Below are 18175 nucleotides of genomic sequence, written 5' to 3' on the forward strand. Positions count from 1 at the left end.
TAGGTTATTTGTTTTCAGACCAAATGTGTCAAGGTCTGGGACGGCAATTGTTTTTTTATTTCTCTTAGTGGCGAGTAAAATTTATGAAGGGTCTTTGTTCAACAGTTTTCCAATTGGCTTTCCTTTTATTTTTGAATGGGCCAGAATTTTATCTGGGTTCCCATTGACCCCCCCTCCCCCCACCCCCCTTCTACAGAAACCCAAATATACTGGATTGAATGCTTCACCATCAAAATAATGGCAGTTTGCTCTCTGTTGCTCAAGGCATTTAAATAACTGGGCAATTATCCTTATCTTTTAACATATATATATATATATATATATTACTGTAGGCCTTCACGGTTGCCAATACTGTATCACTACCAAAGAGGAAATGAGGGTTCCATTGGAAGAGAGAGGTCGATGTCCTCTGAGATCACTGTACAATCTGAAGTAAAATGTGTAACCATACCGCCAACATGGGGAGAGACCATCAACAGCAAAGGATTACTTCAATGTCATAGGTGATCATCTTTTTGAAGTTCCATTAGATCAGGTGAAGTAAAAGCACCTTTTTGGTTCCTTGCCTTAGCAAAAGGAAATCGGGTTTGTGTGTGTATGTGTGTGAGTCTCTGTGTGTGCATCTGTGACACTTGCTTGGGGACACTGTAACTCAACAAGGAAAAGTTGGACTAAACTCAGACTAGATATATAGATCCGCCATAGTGAGAAGGTGTGCCGTATTGTTTTTGGTGCCTGTGAAGGTCACCAAAGGTCAGTTAGAGGCCAAAAATCAAATATTAAAAAAAAAGCAATAAATCCCATTGACAGGGTCAAGTTTGAATTTTGGGAGTAATTGTGAATGGGGTAAGGGATCGTTTCCAAACATAATGGTTATATTATCCAAGGTTAACAAAGTTCAATTAAGGGTCACAAACTAGCGGATGTTTTGGGCCTCTAGTTTGTGTGGAGATCTTCGTGTGCATAAAATCTGTAAGTTTCACTCAGGGTTCCTGCTGGCTGTTGCTAATACAATCCGACCCCCTCCCCCCCTCCCAGAAAAACAAAACAAATTGGGCAATCTTGTGGGGTAAATGAACAAAATCCTATTGCAAGGTTGAAAAGGTATGTTTGAATAAAAAATACAGAAATCATGAATTTATTTTACCAGACTCATTTATTGCTATAACATATCTTGAAAAGCATACATGAAAAGCCTCAATAGGAGTGTTACAAACTAGAATTGGGTGATATTTCTCCCGTGGTTCAATCATTAAAAAAAACTTTGTCAGATTAAGCCAATATTTTCAGATAACTGTTTCAAGGGATGCAAATATTATAAACAAGTTGGTCCCAAATGGCTGTCCCAATCACCAAATTGTGTCAGAGGATTGAAAATACAATATATTGATATAAAAATTATACAGCAGTATGTCGACTCATATATAATGGACAAATACATTTTAATAAGAACTGAAAAGTCAAAGTTCTATTAAAATGTATTTGTCATGACCCAAATCCTTGCTTTAAAATGTGCTGCTACACAACAAGTGTGAAGTTGACCAGAAAATACTGGATGATTTTCTGGATGAAGACCATGATCTTCTTACAAACAGTGGGATAAGCCAAATTGAAAACATAGTATGATGCTATGTATGCTGACAGAGCTGAAATGAACCAACTGCTAGAGCCAACTTCTTCCCCATCAAATATTGTAAAGTGGGTTTATTCTGCATAAGTGGGACCATTTCCCTTGATGTAGAGGGCTAAATATTTAAATCTTATTATGAATTACATTTTAAGTATCAACTAGTTTAAAAGTATGATAATTTCGTTTTAACAACAGACAAACGACAACGGTCAGAGGTCTATTCTTGTTTTTACACCTAGAGGTTTTGATTAACCCTCTCCAACACACTTAAAATGGAAAGGTCTAACTTAAAATGGTCATTAATGATTAAGATGATTTTCTGAATGAATACCATGGTCTTCTTTCAAACAGTGGGGTAAGCTAAGTCGAAAACGTAAAACGATGCAATGTATGAAGACAAATCCAAAATCAACAGACTGCAAGATCCAACTTCTTCCCCATCAACAAATATTGTAAAGCAGGTTGATTCTCCATAAGTGGCACCATTTCCCCTGATGTAGAGGCTTGGGGGTCTTCATTCTATAAGCAAGAAAATGCACCATAATATTTTACATGGTATGGTATGGTACAGGTGATTATTGGTATCAATGTGGCTTTTAGTCACCCTACTTGAACCTGAAACAATTTGGCTTTCTACACCACTTTTTTAAATCCCATTCAAGTGTGATTTTAAGCAAAATGTGTCTGGTTTTAAATCGTCCGTAGGCCTTCCTGATGTTGAGTATAGTCTTTTAAGAACTCCTTTTTTTTCTAAAGTAGAATTTGTTTATTTGTTTTCTTCCTTTTTGAAAATAATAATTGTAGAAGAAAGGATAAAAATAAAATAAAATGGTATGTATGAAATTCATAAAAAAAAACAAAGGGAAACAAGTGTATAGGGAAAATAAAATAATCAATACAGAGCAAATTGTGATCAATATGTTAAATATTTGACAGTAATTATTATATGTGTAGGCCTATATACTGTATATATATATATATATATATATATATATATATATATATTAGTGTTTGCACGGGTTATCCGGGTACCCGGGTACCCGCCCGACGTGATACTACCCGGTTCCTAATTTATTACCCGAATCCTAAGCAAAGTGTGATTTAAAAAAAAAAAAAAAAAAAAAATTGGCAAACCGACGGTTAGGCAGATTTCCCATTGACTTAGTGTGGTGATAGGCTACAATGTGGTCGAAGATAACAGCAATAACGAAAGCTTTCCATAGATATCTTATAACTGCGTCACAATTTCAGCTAATAAACAGATATCTAGGCTAGACTACCCCCATTGACTTAGTGTGGTGTTAGGCAACCATGTGGTCGAACGTAACAGCAATAACGAAAGTATTCCATGGATGTCTTATAACTGCGTAACAACTCCAGCAAATAAACAGATGGTTAGGCTTAGCTAGATTTCTCATTGACTTAGTGTGGTGTTAGGCTACCATGTGGAAGAAATTATTATTTATTCATTCGTTTATTTCAAAGAAGGAAAGGCTGACAAGGAATTTTACGCGATGTTTATGGATTATAGACGGCATAACTAAAAAATAGTAATCCCAAATGCGATCAAATTGCGCGAATCGCGCAATCTCGCGGCTAATGCGAACCCTGGGCCTGCATAATAGATAGTAGTAGTATTAAAAACTGTTTAAGAGCTAACTTGGATATTTATATGGTTTGATCCAATAGACGTGCACGAGCTAGCATAAGCAGCGGCGGCAGTGCGATGTTAGTAGTAATGCTAATTATAATTTAATAATTTATTTATTAACAAGTTAATGAAAGAAACAGAAGAAAATAAAAATTATTGAGGGAGGTTTTATACCATATCTTTCACCTACGTATTTGAACATGAAAACATTGTCAGTAGACAATATAATGCATTTATTACAGCATCCAATATGTAATTTCTTGAAAATCGTGATACACGAGTGTAAACAATTTTTTTTCCGGGTACCCGGATACCCGACGGGTAACGGCCCTCGGGTACCCGGTTCCCGATTTTTGGACCCGTGTAAACACTAATATATATATATATATATATTATTAGAGAAAACCAGAGAAATAAGATATGACTCATAATTGACAAATAAGGAGTGAGTTTTAGAAAATATATTGGAATTTTCGGTCCCCCTGGGACCTTCGTCAGCAATACTTGGCAGTCGAATGAGAAGTACAAAATGTGACACAATGAAAGTATGACGCTAGATAAGTGTAAGTTGCAATGATGGAATATATATATATATATATATATATATATATATATATATATATATATATATATATATATATATATATATATATATATATATATATATATATTTATTTATTTATTATAATTTTGCTATGCACTAAATCTTAGTTAAAATTGAATTAATATACTAGTTAAGAAGTAAGGAAATTCCCCTAAGAAACTGAACAAACTAATCTCAGGCGCTATTGACAGTTCCTTATTGGCTTTAGATTGGACAATAATTGATTTATTTAAGACGGAAATAAATCTGTTCATAGAAAGTAGCATATTCCCTCCAACACAAGTTATAACAACGGACCCAAGCCCCGTTATTATAACATGAACACATCTACCGCACCTAACCATTGTCCCTTCACCCCGTAACTACTCCTTCACTAGACCCTGTAAAGTATTACTTCCTTTGCCCCCTTTCTTTCCTTTGCAACTATAATATGTTTCCACAGCCCCTTCCCTACCTTATACTCTCACCCTACCACGTTACACTTGTGGTTGACCCCCCCCCCCCACCTTTCCTGCTGATATGTTAACATTTCTTCAACGTCATTGATTTATATCGTCTAATTTAGTTATTTATCTATTGGATCTTCCGGTTACCAAAAGGAAGTATATTTCATTATTGCAATAGTCCATTATAGTTCATACCTTTATTTGTATCCATCTTTTACAGTACCACCTACAGTACCCCCCCCCCCCCCCACACCTCGTCGTGCATCTCTAGTGAAAAAAGAAAAACAAAGTTTAAAGAGCAAATACTAGTAGCTGGGACCTACAGTATTCTAGGCCTACTAGTTAAGAAGTAGGGAAATTCCCCTAAGAAACTGAACAAACTAATCTCAGGCGCTATTGACAGTTCCTTATTGGCTTTAGATTGGACAATAATTGATTTATTTAAGACGGAAATAAATCTGTTCATAGAAAGTAGCATATTCTCTCCAACACAAGTTATAACAACGGACCCAAGCCCCGTTATTATAACATGAACACATCTACCGCACCTAACCATTGTCCCTTCACCCCGTAACTACTCCTTCACTAGACCCTGTAAAGTATTACTTCCTTTGCCCCCTTTCTTTCCTTTGCAACTATAATATGTTTGCAATAGTCCATTATAGTTCATACCTTTATTTGTATCCATCTTTTACAGTACCACCTACAGTACCCCCCCCCCCCCCACACCTCGTCATGCATCTCTAGTGAGAAAAGAAAAACAAAGTTTAAAGAGCAAATACTAGTAGCTGGGACCTACAGTATTCTAGGCCTTTCTCTCTCTAATACACGCACAATCACACACATTAATTTCATCCAGATAAGACTGCCTCACCATACTCTGAAGAAAGTTTTATCCATACTGTAGTTAAGAGTTAATATGCTACTATTATATTATCGTACAGTGATCACGCTGTTTCTTTACACACTGTATATATCTGACATATGCCATCTTTGTACAGACCTACTAGTGATGGTTAACTTTCCTTTCATTGTAATCTATATGATGATGTACACTGTATATTCAAGCCCATTGTATTCTTTATACATGACCTGTCAATCGCGCGGTAATACGTCACGTGACTAAACGACTGCAGCTCCGGTATCTGGATACGTCAATGATCTGTTGTTCTGAAGGTCATTTTGACAAGTACTAAATCTGTCTCTACGTATTTTTTTTATAATGTTAGCCACACGATGTTTGGAAGAAAACGTTTCAGTCGGCGAATTTTTGGATTCTGCTAGGGAAGAATAGGATCACTACTACTGGTGCCCCCCTCTCACATCCCCCCTTCTTTTTTTTTTCTTAAAGGTCACACAGCGTATTTCTTATAGCAAATCATTGCGTTTAGGGACCACATTCTATATATCGTCTAACATTCTTATTTCCGGGTAGGAACCCCAATGCCCTACGTTGGCTTAAATGACCCCAGGGCAACATACCCTCCATTATAAAATTCGACTCTTGCCCTCCTATCAAGGTCCATGCACCTACTTTCATTTTGAACTTATCAAATATTATTTACTAGCACAACCTTTTTTTAGAGCTAATTTATAAAAACATAAATTATAGTCTAAACATACCTCAGAATGCATCATTTGGCTTATATTTTATTTTGTTTTTATTCTGGGGGTGAGGTGGGGCACCCCTAAACCACCAAACATAGGAGTTACTGTAGCTTCAGTGATCCTTCGGCAGCGCCCACTCAGTTATACAAATATTTCATTCACAGCTGGCCCTGCTATAAACATTAAAGTCACTACCTGAATCAGTCGGAATAAAATTCAAATGTTACACTGTACCCCGTCCCCCATTTTATAAATTCATCCGCACGACACTGGGTTTCGTGATTAAATGATGGCATGTTGTAATTACTTCATCAAATGTTTACAAAAGAAAGAAAAATAGAACCTTGTATCATTACGTAATCGTATCAAGCGCGATATCGCATCGCGTTCGTGCATGTCCGTGATGAAAGGTTACAGTAAACCTTGATTTTCTTTCTTTACACCATTCCTATACGTGCCAAGAATCTCGGGGTTGTACTCTATACTAATGAAATCACAAGAAATGATATGAACGTTTCGATAAAACTAACCGAAATAGCACTTACTGTCCATACGTTCACATCATTGTAGGCCTAATTTCATGAAGGAAGTGGAAATCTCAGAGGTGGGGAGGGGGGGGGGTGTCAGTCAGGCTAAGAAATTAAGCACAGCTTTAATGTTTCATATGCTCATTAGAGTACATTACATTTGCACATTTAACTTGCGACATAAAACATACCGTGTTTATCAAACTATTATCAGGAGATATACCACCACGTCTTTAATTTATGCATAAATGTTATTTAGGTCGGTCCGAATAACAATAACAACAAAATGTAACTTTAAAGGCATTGAAGACTCGCCCCAAACCGCGTGCCGCGCTCTGAAAAAGTTAACTGTCCGTTGCTTGCAAGTGACGTTTTCTGCTTGTCGCTACAAAATGCAGACAGTAATGAAACGTGATACCTTGTTATCTTTAGCTGGACATGAGATGTCCATCGTTTTTATCGTTTGTACACTGTGCTGTGGGTATTGACTGTAGCTGTATGTACTGACTGACATTTGACTGTACACTAGTGTCTCATTACCGACGGTAGCAAGCTGTGTGTGTATTTTCCGGGATCGATGGTGGTGTGCAGCACTTCTGTTACACCTCATTCGAAACTTGGTCAAATTACCGGCATTGGACGTTTCTTTTTGCGCGAGTCTTCACACCCTTTAATGATACATTTTATAAAAGCTGTCAATATATGGAGGAAAATAATGTAAATTTGCGATGTCAGCTATACATTTGTGGCAAAATGTAGTCGATCATTTTTATGTTAATGCCTTAACAATATATTGATGACATAACGAAGGTTCATGTCTAGTTGTATTTGTTGGTTAGCTTATTCATGGGTCCGTTTGTGCATAGTGAGATTAACTTAACATGCAGAAAATTAAGTCGGCAACTTACAATTATATTCAAACGAATTGAGAGATAGAACACTGATCAGATCCTTCTTTTCTACGACCCACCCGACCCCCCCCCCCCGAAACCCTTCAAGGGTCCTTGATAAGTTGGATATACAGTACCTTCTATTTAATGTTTGTTGTTGGTGAAAAGCATGAACAGAGCTGTACTTCAATTATTCACTGTTGCCCCACTGTCATATAAGTTATCATCAGTTTCGGATTGAGGCACCCGATACACACATAGAATTATCTACTGTAAATCAGTAAAAACTGGATCTCGCTATAAACCAGTGGAATGTGGGATTAGGATTAGAGTGTAAGAACTGAGACTATGTGACTGTGTAATCCCAACAAATCCAGTTTGGATTTATTCGTTGAAATTACAGATATCCTCAGTTATTCCTGTAAACCTTAATAGCGCATTCTACTGAGTTATCATATTTGTCAGCACAATCCAGTATTTTACTGTGGTACAAAACTTTTAAGATTTACGGTATTAACTGTCATCTCTTTGTGAATCGGTTGATTGAGGGCTCGACGTCATAGTGGAACCATTTTTGATACTTTTGGATTTGGATTTAAACCTTTATCCTTTGAAAAAAAAAAACTTCCATCATTTTGAAAATACCGTTCAGTTGTTTTCAAACTTTTCCATAGCCGGTGTATTCCTGATCGTTCCTAAAAAAAAAACGTTACTGGTGTGTGAGGTTGTAACAGAGGAAGGAACAACTATTGATGTATTACATATGATGAGTAAATCTTGATACTGTATTCGAAATAGTAACAATTAAAGAAGGATGTAATGACAAATGACTGATTCTATTTCTTTCTCTGATTATAGCCTAGATGACTGTCTGCTGCCCTCATCGATACCCGTCGGACCATCTCTATCCACACTGAAATCTCGGGGAGTGAAAGGTAGAGTTCATATTTATTGTTCGATTGATGACTCTGTCATGTGTCATGTTGTTTACAGTTCAAACCATTCCAGTAGCCGACATTGATTGGGTTTTAGTTTCAGTCAAACTGAGGGGGCTAAATATCACCGGGCGTCATTGCCTGTTGCAGTAAACATGGACAGATAGTCATGAGCCAGAAAATTTGTGAGATATCGTTTATTTGTTGATGTTGTTTAATACAGGGTATGTTGTATACTTTGCAACAAGTTGAGTAAATTCGTTTTTTGGATAAAGTCAATCTGCTGCTTTGAAAAATACATATAACTGTGTACTGAGCTCATCTTACAGAAACCAATACTAGAATAAAATAAAGACAGGCTTTCTGATCATTGCGTACGTCTTTAATAAATAACAATAAATACAGCATCGTAGGAAGCGATTTAAACATAAGGAAACAGAAAGGGATTTGGTTGGCAGGTTTGAGGTTATTCTTCGGTACTACGGTGGCTCAAGTGGGACACTGGAAATGTTGCTTTTTTATACAGAAAATTCAGAATTTCATTTCAAATTTCGGGTAATTTGCTCTAATTGCCAAATATTTATGAAAAAAAGTAGCACCGATGAAATGCCGACTTCTTTCACAACAAGTCGACTAACTCATCGAAATTTGGCGATGTTTATCGGAAAGTCTACTTTGTTTATCATGTCGTTTAATACGTTTTTAATTGATGTTTATTATTGGAATTGTAAAATAGACCCATCTATTCAAATTTGGCTTCTATGTCAGACTGCTACATTCTGTCAAAATTTTGAAAAATATCAAAACACGACGGATGAAAAAACGTATTAAAATCAACTCTCACCATTACAGAGTTGCGACTAATGATCCAACTGTATGATCTAGCACTGCCTTGTAATGCATATTTTAGTTAAACATACAATGGAGGGCAGACTATTTATTCTGTACCTCTATCGCGAAAAACATATTTTAAAACGTGTTGGTAACCGCCCTTTGGCCTGGTATTGTGCTATGAATAAAAGGCTATGAAAACGCTGAAAATACTTACAAACACTGTTAGATGGTTTCCAAATTAAACAAAATTACACATGTATTGTAACATCGTTAAAACTTTAACACTCGCAGACTAATTACATGGTCGCGTGTTTGTGAAATAAGTAAATGTCTATTCTTTTCCTAACGATTAATATCTTTCCTGATAAAAGGCGAATTAAAAGGTACGTTATCTTTATATACCTGCTGTATCACAGTCAGGGGCGTAGCGAGCGGGGGGGGGTGGGGGGGGGGACTGCAAGTTAAAATTTTGGGTCTGTCGGCAAAAGGAGAAAAGGTGAAGAGAGGGGAAGGGGGAGGAAGAAGGAAAGCTGAATAGAGAAAAGGAGAACGGGAGCTTCTTTATCGGTTATTTCGATTTTCCAGTTCTCCATCTGATAAACTCATTCACCAATCCAATCACCCGACGCCTGCAAGTTAAAAACTCTATTGGCAAATAACTGATAATGTCACGGCCGTCAGTATAGCTACTGTAGCCAGGCCCAGCTAGACGAGTGCCAGAATCGCCGGCAACTCAGTGGAAGAAATGGAATTAAAGGCTTCCATATAGGCCGCAGCCCACGAGTCGTGCTATCGTGTGACAATGTGTTGTTATTATCCACTGTTCAAAATGACGTCATCGTAGATGTCATTCGTTCTTCTTCTGCCGACTGCCATAAAAATAATATCGAAATGGAAATTCTACGGTGCCAAATTTGACTTAAAATATGCACCAGATTGCATCTAAGGACGTTTCAAAACTAAAAATTTTCCAAAGGGGAGAGGGACAACCCCTTCCCTTAGACCCCTTCCCCATTTCAGTCACCACTTCCACATCCGTCGGCAAATCAAATTCTCCACACCCCCCAACAACAACAAAACTTCGCTACGCCCCTGATCACAGTGTGAGAGAGATATATGCTCCATGTTCATTACGGCAGATGTCAAAGGTATGTATGCATTATGCAACATGACGTTAAAAGGTTTGAGATTTGACGGAATGGTAATTAATGGCAATTCTTAACAACTATTTCATAAGTATTGCAAAAAAGCAAATGTAATTGAAGAACTGTGTGATGATCTTATCGTGTAACATGGAAACGATTTATAGTTTTGAAATATGGACTAAACTTGTGTTGTCTACATTATTGCATTGTCACCAAAAAACAAAATTCTCGTTTAATATTTCATTGTAGATGTATGCTAACCAGGGAAGGGAATGTATGGGGGGGGGTTATTGGGAACATCTACAATTTGTTGTATAACATAGCTCACCTACAATATATCTGACTTCACCATCCTCCCAAAATCACTTTTCTAAAGGACATGTGACAACCCAAAACTATCTTCAGCGAAAAGAAAGCATACGCATCCCTTGAGAGAATAAAGATCTTAGTAGCACGTGCTATGGTTGTTTCTGTTGTGTATTCTTCAGAATGTTTCATTCATTAAATACATCATTGATATTATTTTATTCGTTATAGCCTATATTTTGTTTATGAATCTTCTTTGTTTCTTACAGTTGTCTGGACTCCTGATTCAGATAAGAATGATGAAGATTATTGGCTTGATCTAGACTCTGGTCGTTGGGAAGTAAGTAATTATTACATCTCCTGTATAATAATTATTTCATCAAAGTTGTTTTAATAACATATCGATATTGTAATTACTAGCAAGATCATGAAATTACCACTGACGTGGTACTTGAGTACCCCCAGACGTTTGTAACTCGGCGCAAGTCGTTGTAATGAACACAGCATGGCTTAGTTAAAGTAAATAAAAGAAGGTGATGTCATTTAATGAAATAACTATAACTGTGATATATCAATAACTGTTTCATTGACTCGTGTATCGATTATCAGTTGATGGTTTCTGAATGAGAAGTAGTATAAAGAAAGTACTGACATATCGGGTGAGTAGAGACAAGTGAGCAAAACACGTTGAATGATTGGATAAAATTAATAGTAACAAATATTTATATATAGGCAATGGGTGGATTAAAATTATGTAGATTACAATTATTACTTAACAAACACGGAGTGGATTAAAGGGATGTAATTAACAAATGTTACTAAAGATACACTGGATGGATAAAAGGGATGTTGTCAACGAATATTGCTTAATAGACACTGCGGATTTAAGGGATGTTGTCAACAAATATTACTAACTATATACACAGTGGATTAAAGAGATGTAGTCAACAAATATCACTAACATACACAGATTGGATTAAAGAGATCAGGTTCAACAAATATTACTAAATATATACAGTGAATTAGTGGGATGTAGTTAATAAATATTACTGAATATACACTGAGTGGATTAAAGGGATGTAGTCAACAACTATTACTAAATATATACAGTGGATTAGTGTGATGTAGTCAACAAATATTACTAAATATACACTGGATGGATTAAAGGGATGTTGTCAACAAATATTGCTTAATAGACACTGTGGATTTAAGGGATGTAGTCAACAGATATTACTAAATATACACAGTGGATTAAAGGGATGTAGTCAACAAATATCACTAACTATATACACAGTGGATTAAAGGGATGTAGTCAACAAATATCACTAACAGACGCGGAGTGGATTAATTAAAGAAATAGTTTCAACAAATATTACTAAATATACACTGGGTGGATTAAAGGGATGTAGTCAACAAATATTGCTAAATATGCACCGTGGATGTAAGGGATATAGTCAACATATATTACTAATAAACACTGAGTGGAATAAAGGGATGTAGTCAACATATATAACTAAATAAACACTGGATGTATTAAAGGGATGTTGTCAACAAATATTACTAAATAAACACTCAGTGGATTCAAGGGATATAGTCAACAAATATTACTTAACATACATTGAGTGGAATATAGTGATGTAGTCAACAAATTTTACTAAACAAGCAATAGGTGGATTAAAGGAATATAGTCAACAAATATTACTAAACATACAATGAGTGGATTAACTTGATGTAGTCAACACATATTTCAAAATTTGGACTGAAATGATACATACAATTGGTTTATCAAAAACTTAAAAAAAAAAAATCATGCAATCAATGGACTTAAATTGACTTTATCAACACTGAATGAGGTACATTAACGTTATGTGGTGAGCAATCATTGCTAAAGATTGGATGAGTAGATTGGATCGATATAACTATTTTACATGATTATTCACTGTGTTGTCAACAGAACAATGTGGTGGATGCTTGGTCTGTTACTTTTCTCCTTGCTCTAGTTCAGGATCAGTGAATTTCTAACAAATAAACAATATATATTACAGAACATATGCCGTACATAGTGTAAGTTGTTTTACGTGAAGTCTAATTATCGACACAATGTTACAAATACATACAGCAACGAGTAAATAAGAGAGGTCAGGTTCCAAGGGGGACTGGGGTTCGTGGAGTCTATAGTCCCAGCACTGGGTTATTTTGGGAAATGCTCGGGAAAATTTGGAGTTGGCAAGGGGCAATATGGTATATGGACAGTGCAAACACGAAGGCAAGGAACGAAAACTGACTTGAGATATTGTAATAGTAATGATTCAGTGTGTGGAACAGAGGGAATTAGTGCACGAGTTTGGTCCAGTTAGGTCATGGCAATTGAATGTTGCATATGGCTTTAACTAAGCATTCCATAAGTCTGGATGAAGTTCCAATGTTGTAAACGCAGGTTACAAACCGTTTAATGGGAATAGTATAAAGTGTTGTAACAGTCACCGAGGTAAAGTGATAAAGTATTATTATACTAATATTACATACCTAACAGTGAGAGGTTTAAAGTCATGTAAAGAACAAATATAACTAAACAATCATATAGATATTGGTTTAAATGGCGAAGTGAACACAAACTTCTCATCATCCAATGAGTAGGGTAAAGTGATAGTAATCAATTATATATCTCCAACAATCCAATCACGCACTCGGTAATTAAAGGTACATTAAAACAAAACACATATATCGGTACTTATCTATATTAGCGACTGAAAGTAATTTAGCAAATCAGTATAATGAATCATCAAGCAGAAATGTCATATTAATGTATTCCCTTCTTAACATAATATTTATCATTGATGGTAAGGATTAAATGTTTAAAGAAGAAGCAACAGTAACTTATTAGTAGACATTAGTCCTTTGTATTATAGTTTCCACTCTTATAAATCCACATATCTTAAGTTATGATTCCCCCCCCCCCGACCCTCCTCCTCATAAAAAAACCTAAAACAATGTAACTGACTAGGCCTATCACCAACGCATTCTATTTGAATGAGTTTTCTTCTTCTTCTTCTTCTTTTTCCTGTAGAAGGAAGGAACCTGGTAGATGAATTCAACAAGCACTTGTTTCCGAAGACAACCTGATGTGATCCTCCTCGCAATCTCAGCAATTTCAGCGCCTTCAAAATAAAGCTGCACGTTTGGTGTTTTCTTTGCGGACGTGATCAGCGCTCTTGTCAGCTTATGTGTACTCTACATTGGCTACCGGTTAAGGACAGGATTAGTATACAACATCCTTTTATATGTTTTTAAATCTCTGCATGGTGATCCCCATTGGAGCCTCGAGGCTCCCAGCTATCTCATTAATTTTCTTTCTTTGTATAATGCTCCTCTAAGTAATGTTGATGGTTTGAGACGTAGACTCCGCTCCTCATCTGATACCACCAGACTCATGATTCCACGCTCAAAGCGTAAAACTGGTGATAATTTTTCAAGTTATCGGTCCCCGTCTCTGGAACCAACTGCCTGTGGGTATACGAGTGGCGGTTTCCGTCTCGGTCTTCAAAGGTCTCATGGAAAACATATTTATTTACAGCGCAGTAATGTTTGTAGATTTTGCTTGTGTTTAAGATTGGTGTTCGTTTTTATTGTGTATTGTGTAAGTTATTTTTGTTTCTGTAAAGCGCTGTGATCTATTGTAGAGCACTCTATCAAATACATAGTAATCATAATAATAATAACAATAAAAATAATATGTTCAGTACTATACACCAAGGAAGATGACTAAATCACAGAACTGTTAACAGTGGCGATACAATACAGGAAGTGAAGCATAAACACATCCATCATGATGTCACCAGTAATTGATAAAACCTAGGCCCTCGGTATCTATATTCTCTTTGGCATGCATCCCTACCTTACCCCCTCGCTACCTCTTCTCTCTAACATAGTGCCTCTAGTCTGATCTCGAACTATTCTTGCTGCCTTCTTTTTTCATTTACCTTCAGTGGTGTAAGAGTTATTATCCACCGCTTGATTCATCGAAAACCGCCTTTCTGAATTTTGCATAGGACGAACTGGGAGGGTGAGGGAATTTGGATCGATATATGTATATATAATTGTGGCCATCGTCTAGGTTAGTTTTTTTTTGCATTTTCATCACCATCGCTGTTTTAATGTATTGTGTTGATATTTCTTGTTAGGGAACTGCTTTATATACATGTTTTTTTTTTTTCTCATTAAAATCACAATAATCGTTTTTAACTGACTAGGTTCGATGCTGATATTTCAAATTTTATCATTCTGTTAAAAAATTATTGTCTGATATTACTTCATCGGTATTTCTTCCTCTACCGATTATAGAGAATGAAACATTAATGTCAGAATGACGTACTTAGCAATAAGTTACACTCGAAAAGAGAAAACACATGTGTGACAAAAAAATCAACATTTTTATTAAATTGTACTTGATGGAGTAATTACAAAGAAAATGGAGTATAGATGAGTTTGGCTGCCTCGGTTTTGAGACTGGTTTTTTTTTTTGAGGTGGTTACGTAACACTGTAGATAAAGTTTAAGTTCGTGGCAGTGGTAGAGAGACGGTACTTTCTGGTTTTCAATGTGTAATTGAACTCGTTTCAGCAGTGGTGTAGGTGTCACATAAGTACAAACACCACCAACATGACCCCAGGAAAATTGAAGGATGAACTCTCTCATTTACAGTCTTAATGGAGTTTACCTCTGTGGCATTTACTTTAGCGATTTCGGTTGTGATATAAATATAGTACTTGGAGAACGATAATCGGTACGTGAGTGGATATGGATGGTGTCAGTCAAGGAATCAGTGTTGGAGTATAGAGTATATGACGATTTAATTACGTCATCGACATGTCCAAACTGAATCAGTACGTCTTCTCATCTCTTGGAAAATTACAAGTATCATACGATTTAGACAGCAAGAAAATCGAAAACCTCACAAAAAATGTGTAAACAATGACGAAAATAAGAATTGGTGGAATACAAATTTAAAATGAATGTTACCACTATTAAATTATGTAGCTACTTTTATTTTAATATACAATTAAGTGTAGAAGTAAGTTTCTTAACGAATCATGAATTCAAATATTAAGAGCATGAATTATCCATCCTTAACATTGTAATTCATTTTAAACGTATATTTTTTTTACGAATTAATTAACGTTGTTGGTTTAAGAGAATACTCTTTGATGTATTTTGTTTATGTCATACACAATATTAAGGAATGACAATATTGTGAGAGTGTTCGGCATCTTAACGCTTTCTGTATAATATCCATTGCATATACACAATATTAGGACAATATTAATATGTGATTGCTTGTACATTGTACTATATTCCAAAGTTTTAGTAAAGGTAAAGTAACATCTTACTAAACTTTGTGTTTTCAACTTAAACTCGTCGTCCCGCGTGATATTACCTAACTTTAAAATAGGGCCTTACTTGACCAGGAGTTAAAGGTCAAAAGGTCAATTAATTGATAGACCCGTTCAGAAATATGGTCTACGGGTGTACGGAAGTGCATACATGAGCGGGCATATATAACTTCGAAACAGGTGATTAGGTTAATGGACGATTCATGTTACAAGGCATGGTGGGGACTCACATGTGTCCTGACGAGGTAGGGTGTCAGGGAATTTGATGCGCAGCGTCAATAGCCAATAACTCTGTGCATAAGAAAATGCGTAGATTGACGGGCACCGTATAGTTGTAGCGGACAGATGCACGGACAACGTTCCAACCTGTGGGTAAATAATCTATCGGAAGTTCGTCAGCCCAGTGATAAAACCTAGTTAATATCAGAGCAATGGCTTATTCAACTGTTTATCAAACAATGTATTCACTGTACGGCCTAACGCTGCAGAAACACGAAGAATTGATTTACTAAACTGGATGGTTATATTGTTTTCCCCTCTTTATATTTGAAATGCACGATGTATTTGATTTCACTTTTTATATTAGTTATACTTCCTGTTAACGTATTTGATAACTCCTTTTTATAAATTTTATATTAATTCTGTAACGAATAAATGAAATTAAATCATGTGCTGCTGCTTCCTCATTTATTACAAAGCAAGACATTTACACTATTTCAGTGACGTGGGCAAAGGAACACCGGGAAAATACCCAACCCCTTCCCACATACAAACTTCCTATCATCATTCGGGAAAATGTTGTGCAGTCGGGGGATTTTAACATTCAGCCGGGAAAATTAGTTCACAACTACGGGTGCGGCGATTTGTTTCAAATATTGGGGGGGGGGGGGGGGGCATTTGCTCGGAAGCAGGCGCGTAGCAACTTTCATCCCCGGCAAATTTTTCGCGCGCTTCGTGATATTTTGCATATATATATGTGTATATATATATATATATATATATATATATATGTGTATATATATATATGTGTATATATATATGTATATATATATATATATATACATATATATATATATATATACATATATATATATATATTTATATATATAGATACAGCCGTTTATCCAGGATTTTCAAACCTGGGGGGGGGGGGCGCGAATTACTATCAAAGCGGAGCGCCACTATTAGTTGTCGCAAAGCGTACAAGAAAATTTTTGGTTTTGATAGCCCCCAGATCACCGGAAATGGCAATTCTCGGGCTTGAAAATGACCAACCAGATGTACACTTTTGCCTGAGAACCAAGTTTTTCCCAATAGTTTTTTTCATCCATAACCTTTTTCAAGATTGTCACCAGTCAAACATCATGTTCGACCTCATTGCATCGCCTGTGGATCATTGCTTTTGTAGCTAATACTACGTAACGGCCCACACTACCCGTCAGCCCGAATTTTCAGGGTTTTAAGCCCATTATTTGTTCAGAATTTGAATAATAAATTCACTTCTAAACACAAAATCCATCTATGGACAACCAATATAGAAAGTTAATTTATTGGTGTACAAATATTAAAACCTAACGGCTACTATAAAACTTCGATATCATAAAAATAAACAAACAATATGCTCGAGTGGGGGCGGTCTCCCCTTTCGCCCCTCCCCTCTTGGCTACACGCCTGCGATTAGAAATCTTATAGGAAACATGCCAAATGGAAACCCAGTGAATCCATATCGATGTGGATCATATATATGATTGTACGTTCTTACACTAATACACAAGAGATGTACAGACATTATGATAATAATCATGAGTGACAACTTGCTATACGGTCACAGGTCACAGAAACGACCACGAAGAGTCATTTACCTCATGCAGCGCATGTGTTGGATGAAGTTTTAGCCACCGCCAAATATGATTTGGATAAATAATCTCACGCATCATTTTCAATTTATAGCCACACACAAAAAAAAAAACTATGCCACAAAATATTGGGGGGATATTAGATACTATATCCTCCCCACCTAACATATTGGGGAACATGTCCCCCCGCCCCCCCCCCATGATAGCCGCCCATGGGTGCATACCCCCGACCCTTCCACCTGCCAATGATCAATATAGACCTAAGTTACTAGTTATACTTAAGATTTTTGCTAGATGGGGGGTGGAGGGCGCACCCATACCCCTAACATTGGAGTAGGATTTACAGATCTCAAG

At 36.3% G+C, this 18175-nt stretch overlaps 1 protein-coding gene across 3 annotated transcripts in view; it reads left to right on the plus strand.

Annotated features, from left to right (window-relative positions):
- Positions 1–15506, plus strand: part of LOC139982257 (uncharacterized) — a 153356-nt gene extending 137850 nt beyond the window's left edge. For 2 of the 3 annotated variants that reach the window (XM_071994930.1, XM_071994931.1), the window contains exons 23-24: positions 10846–10916; positions 13644–15506. In XM_071994930.1, the coding sequence (XP_071851031.1) occupies positions 10846–10916; positions 13644–13661 (89 nt within the window). In that variant the 3' untranslated portion in view covers positions 13662–15506. Of the gene's footprint in view, positions 1–8214; positions 8292–10845; positions 10917–13643 lie in introns of all 3 variants that reach the window. The other variant, XM_071994929.1, reaches the window with a different exon arrangement.
- Positions 15507–18175: the final 2669 nt, after the last annotated feature.

This window comes from Apostichopus japonicus, chromosome 16, assembly GCF_037975245.1.
Source record: "Apostichopus japonicus isolate 1M-3 chromosome 16, ASM3797524v1, whole genome shotgun sequence".
Lineage (NCBI taxonomy): Eukaryota > Metazoa > Echinodermata > Holothuroidea > Aspidochirotida > Stichopodidae > Apostichopus > Apostichopus japonicus.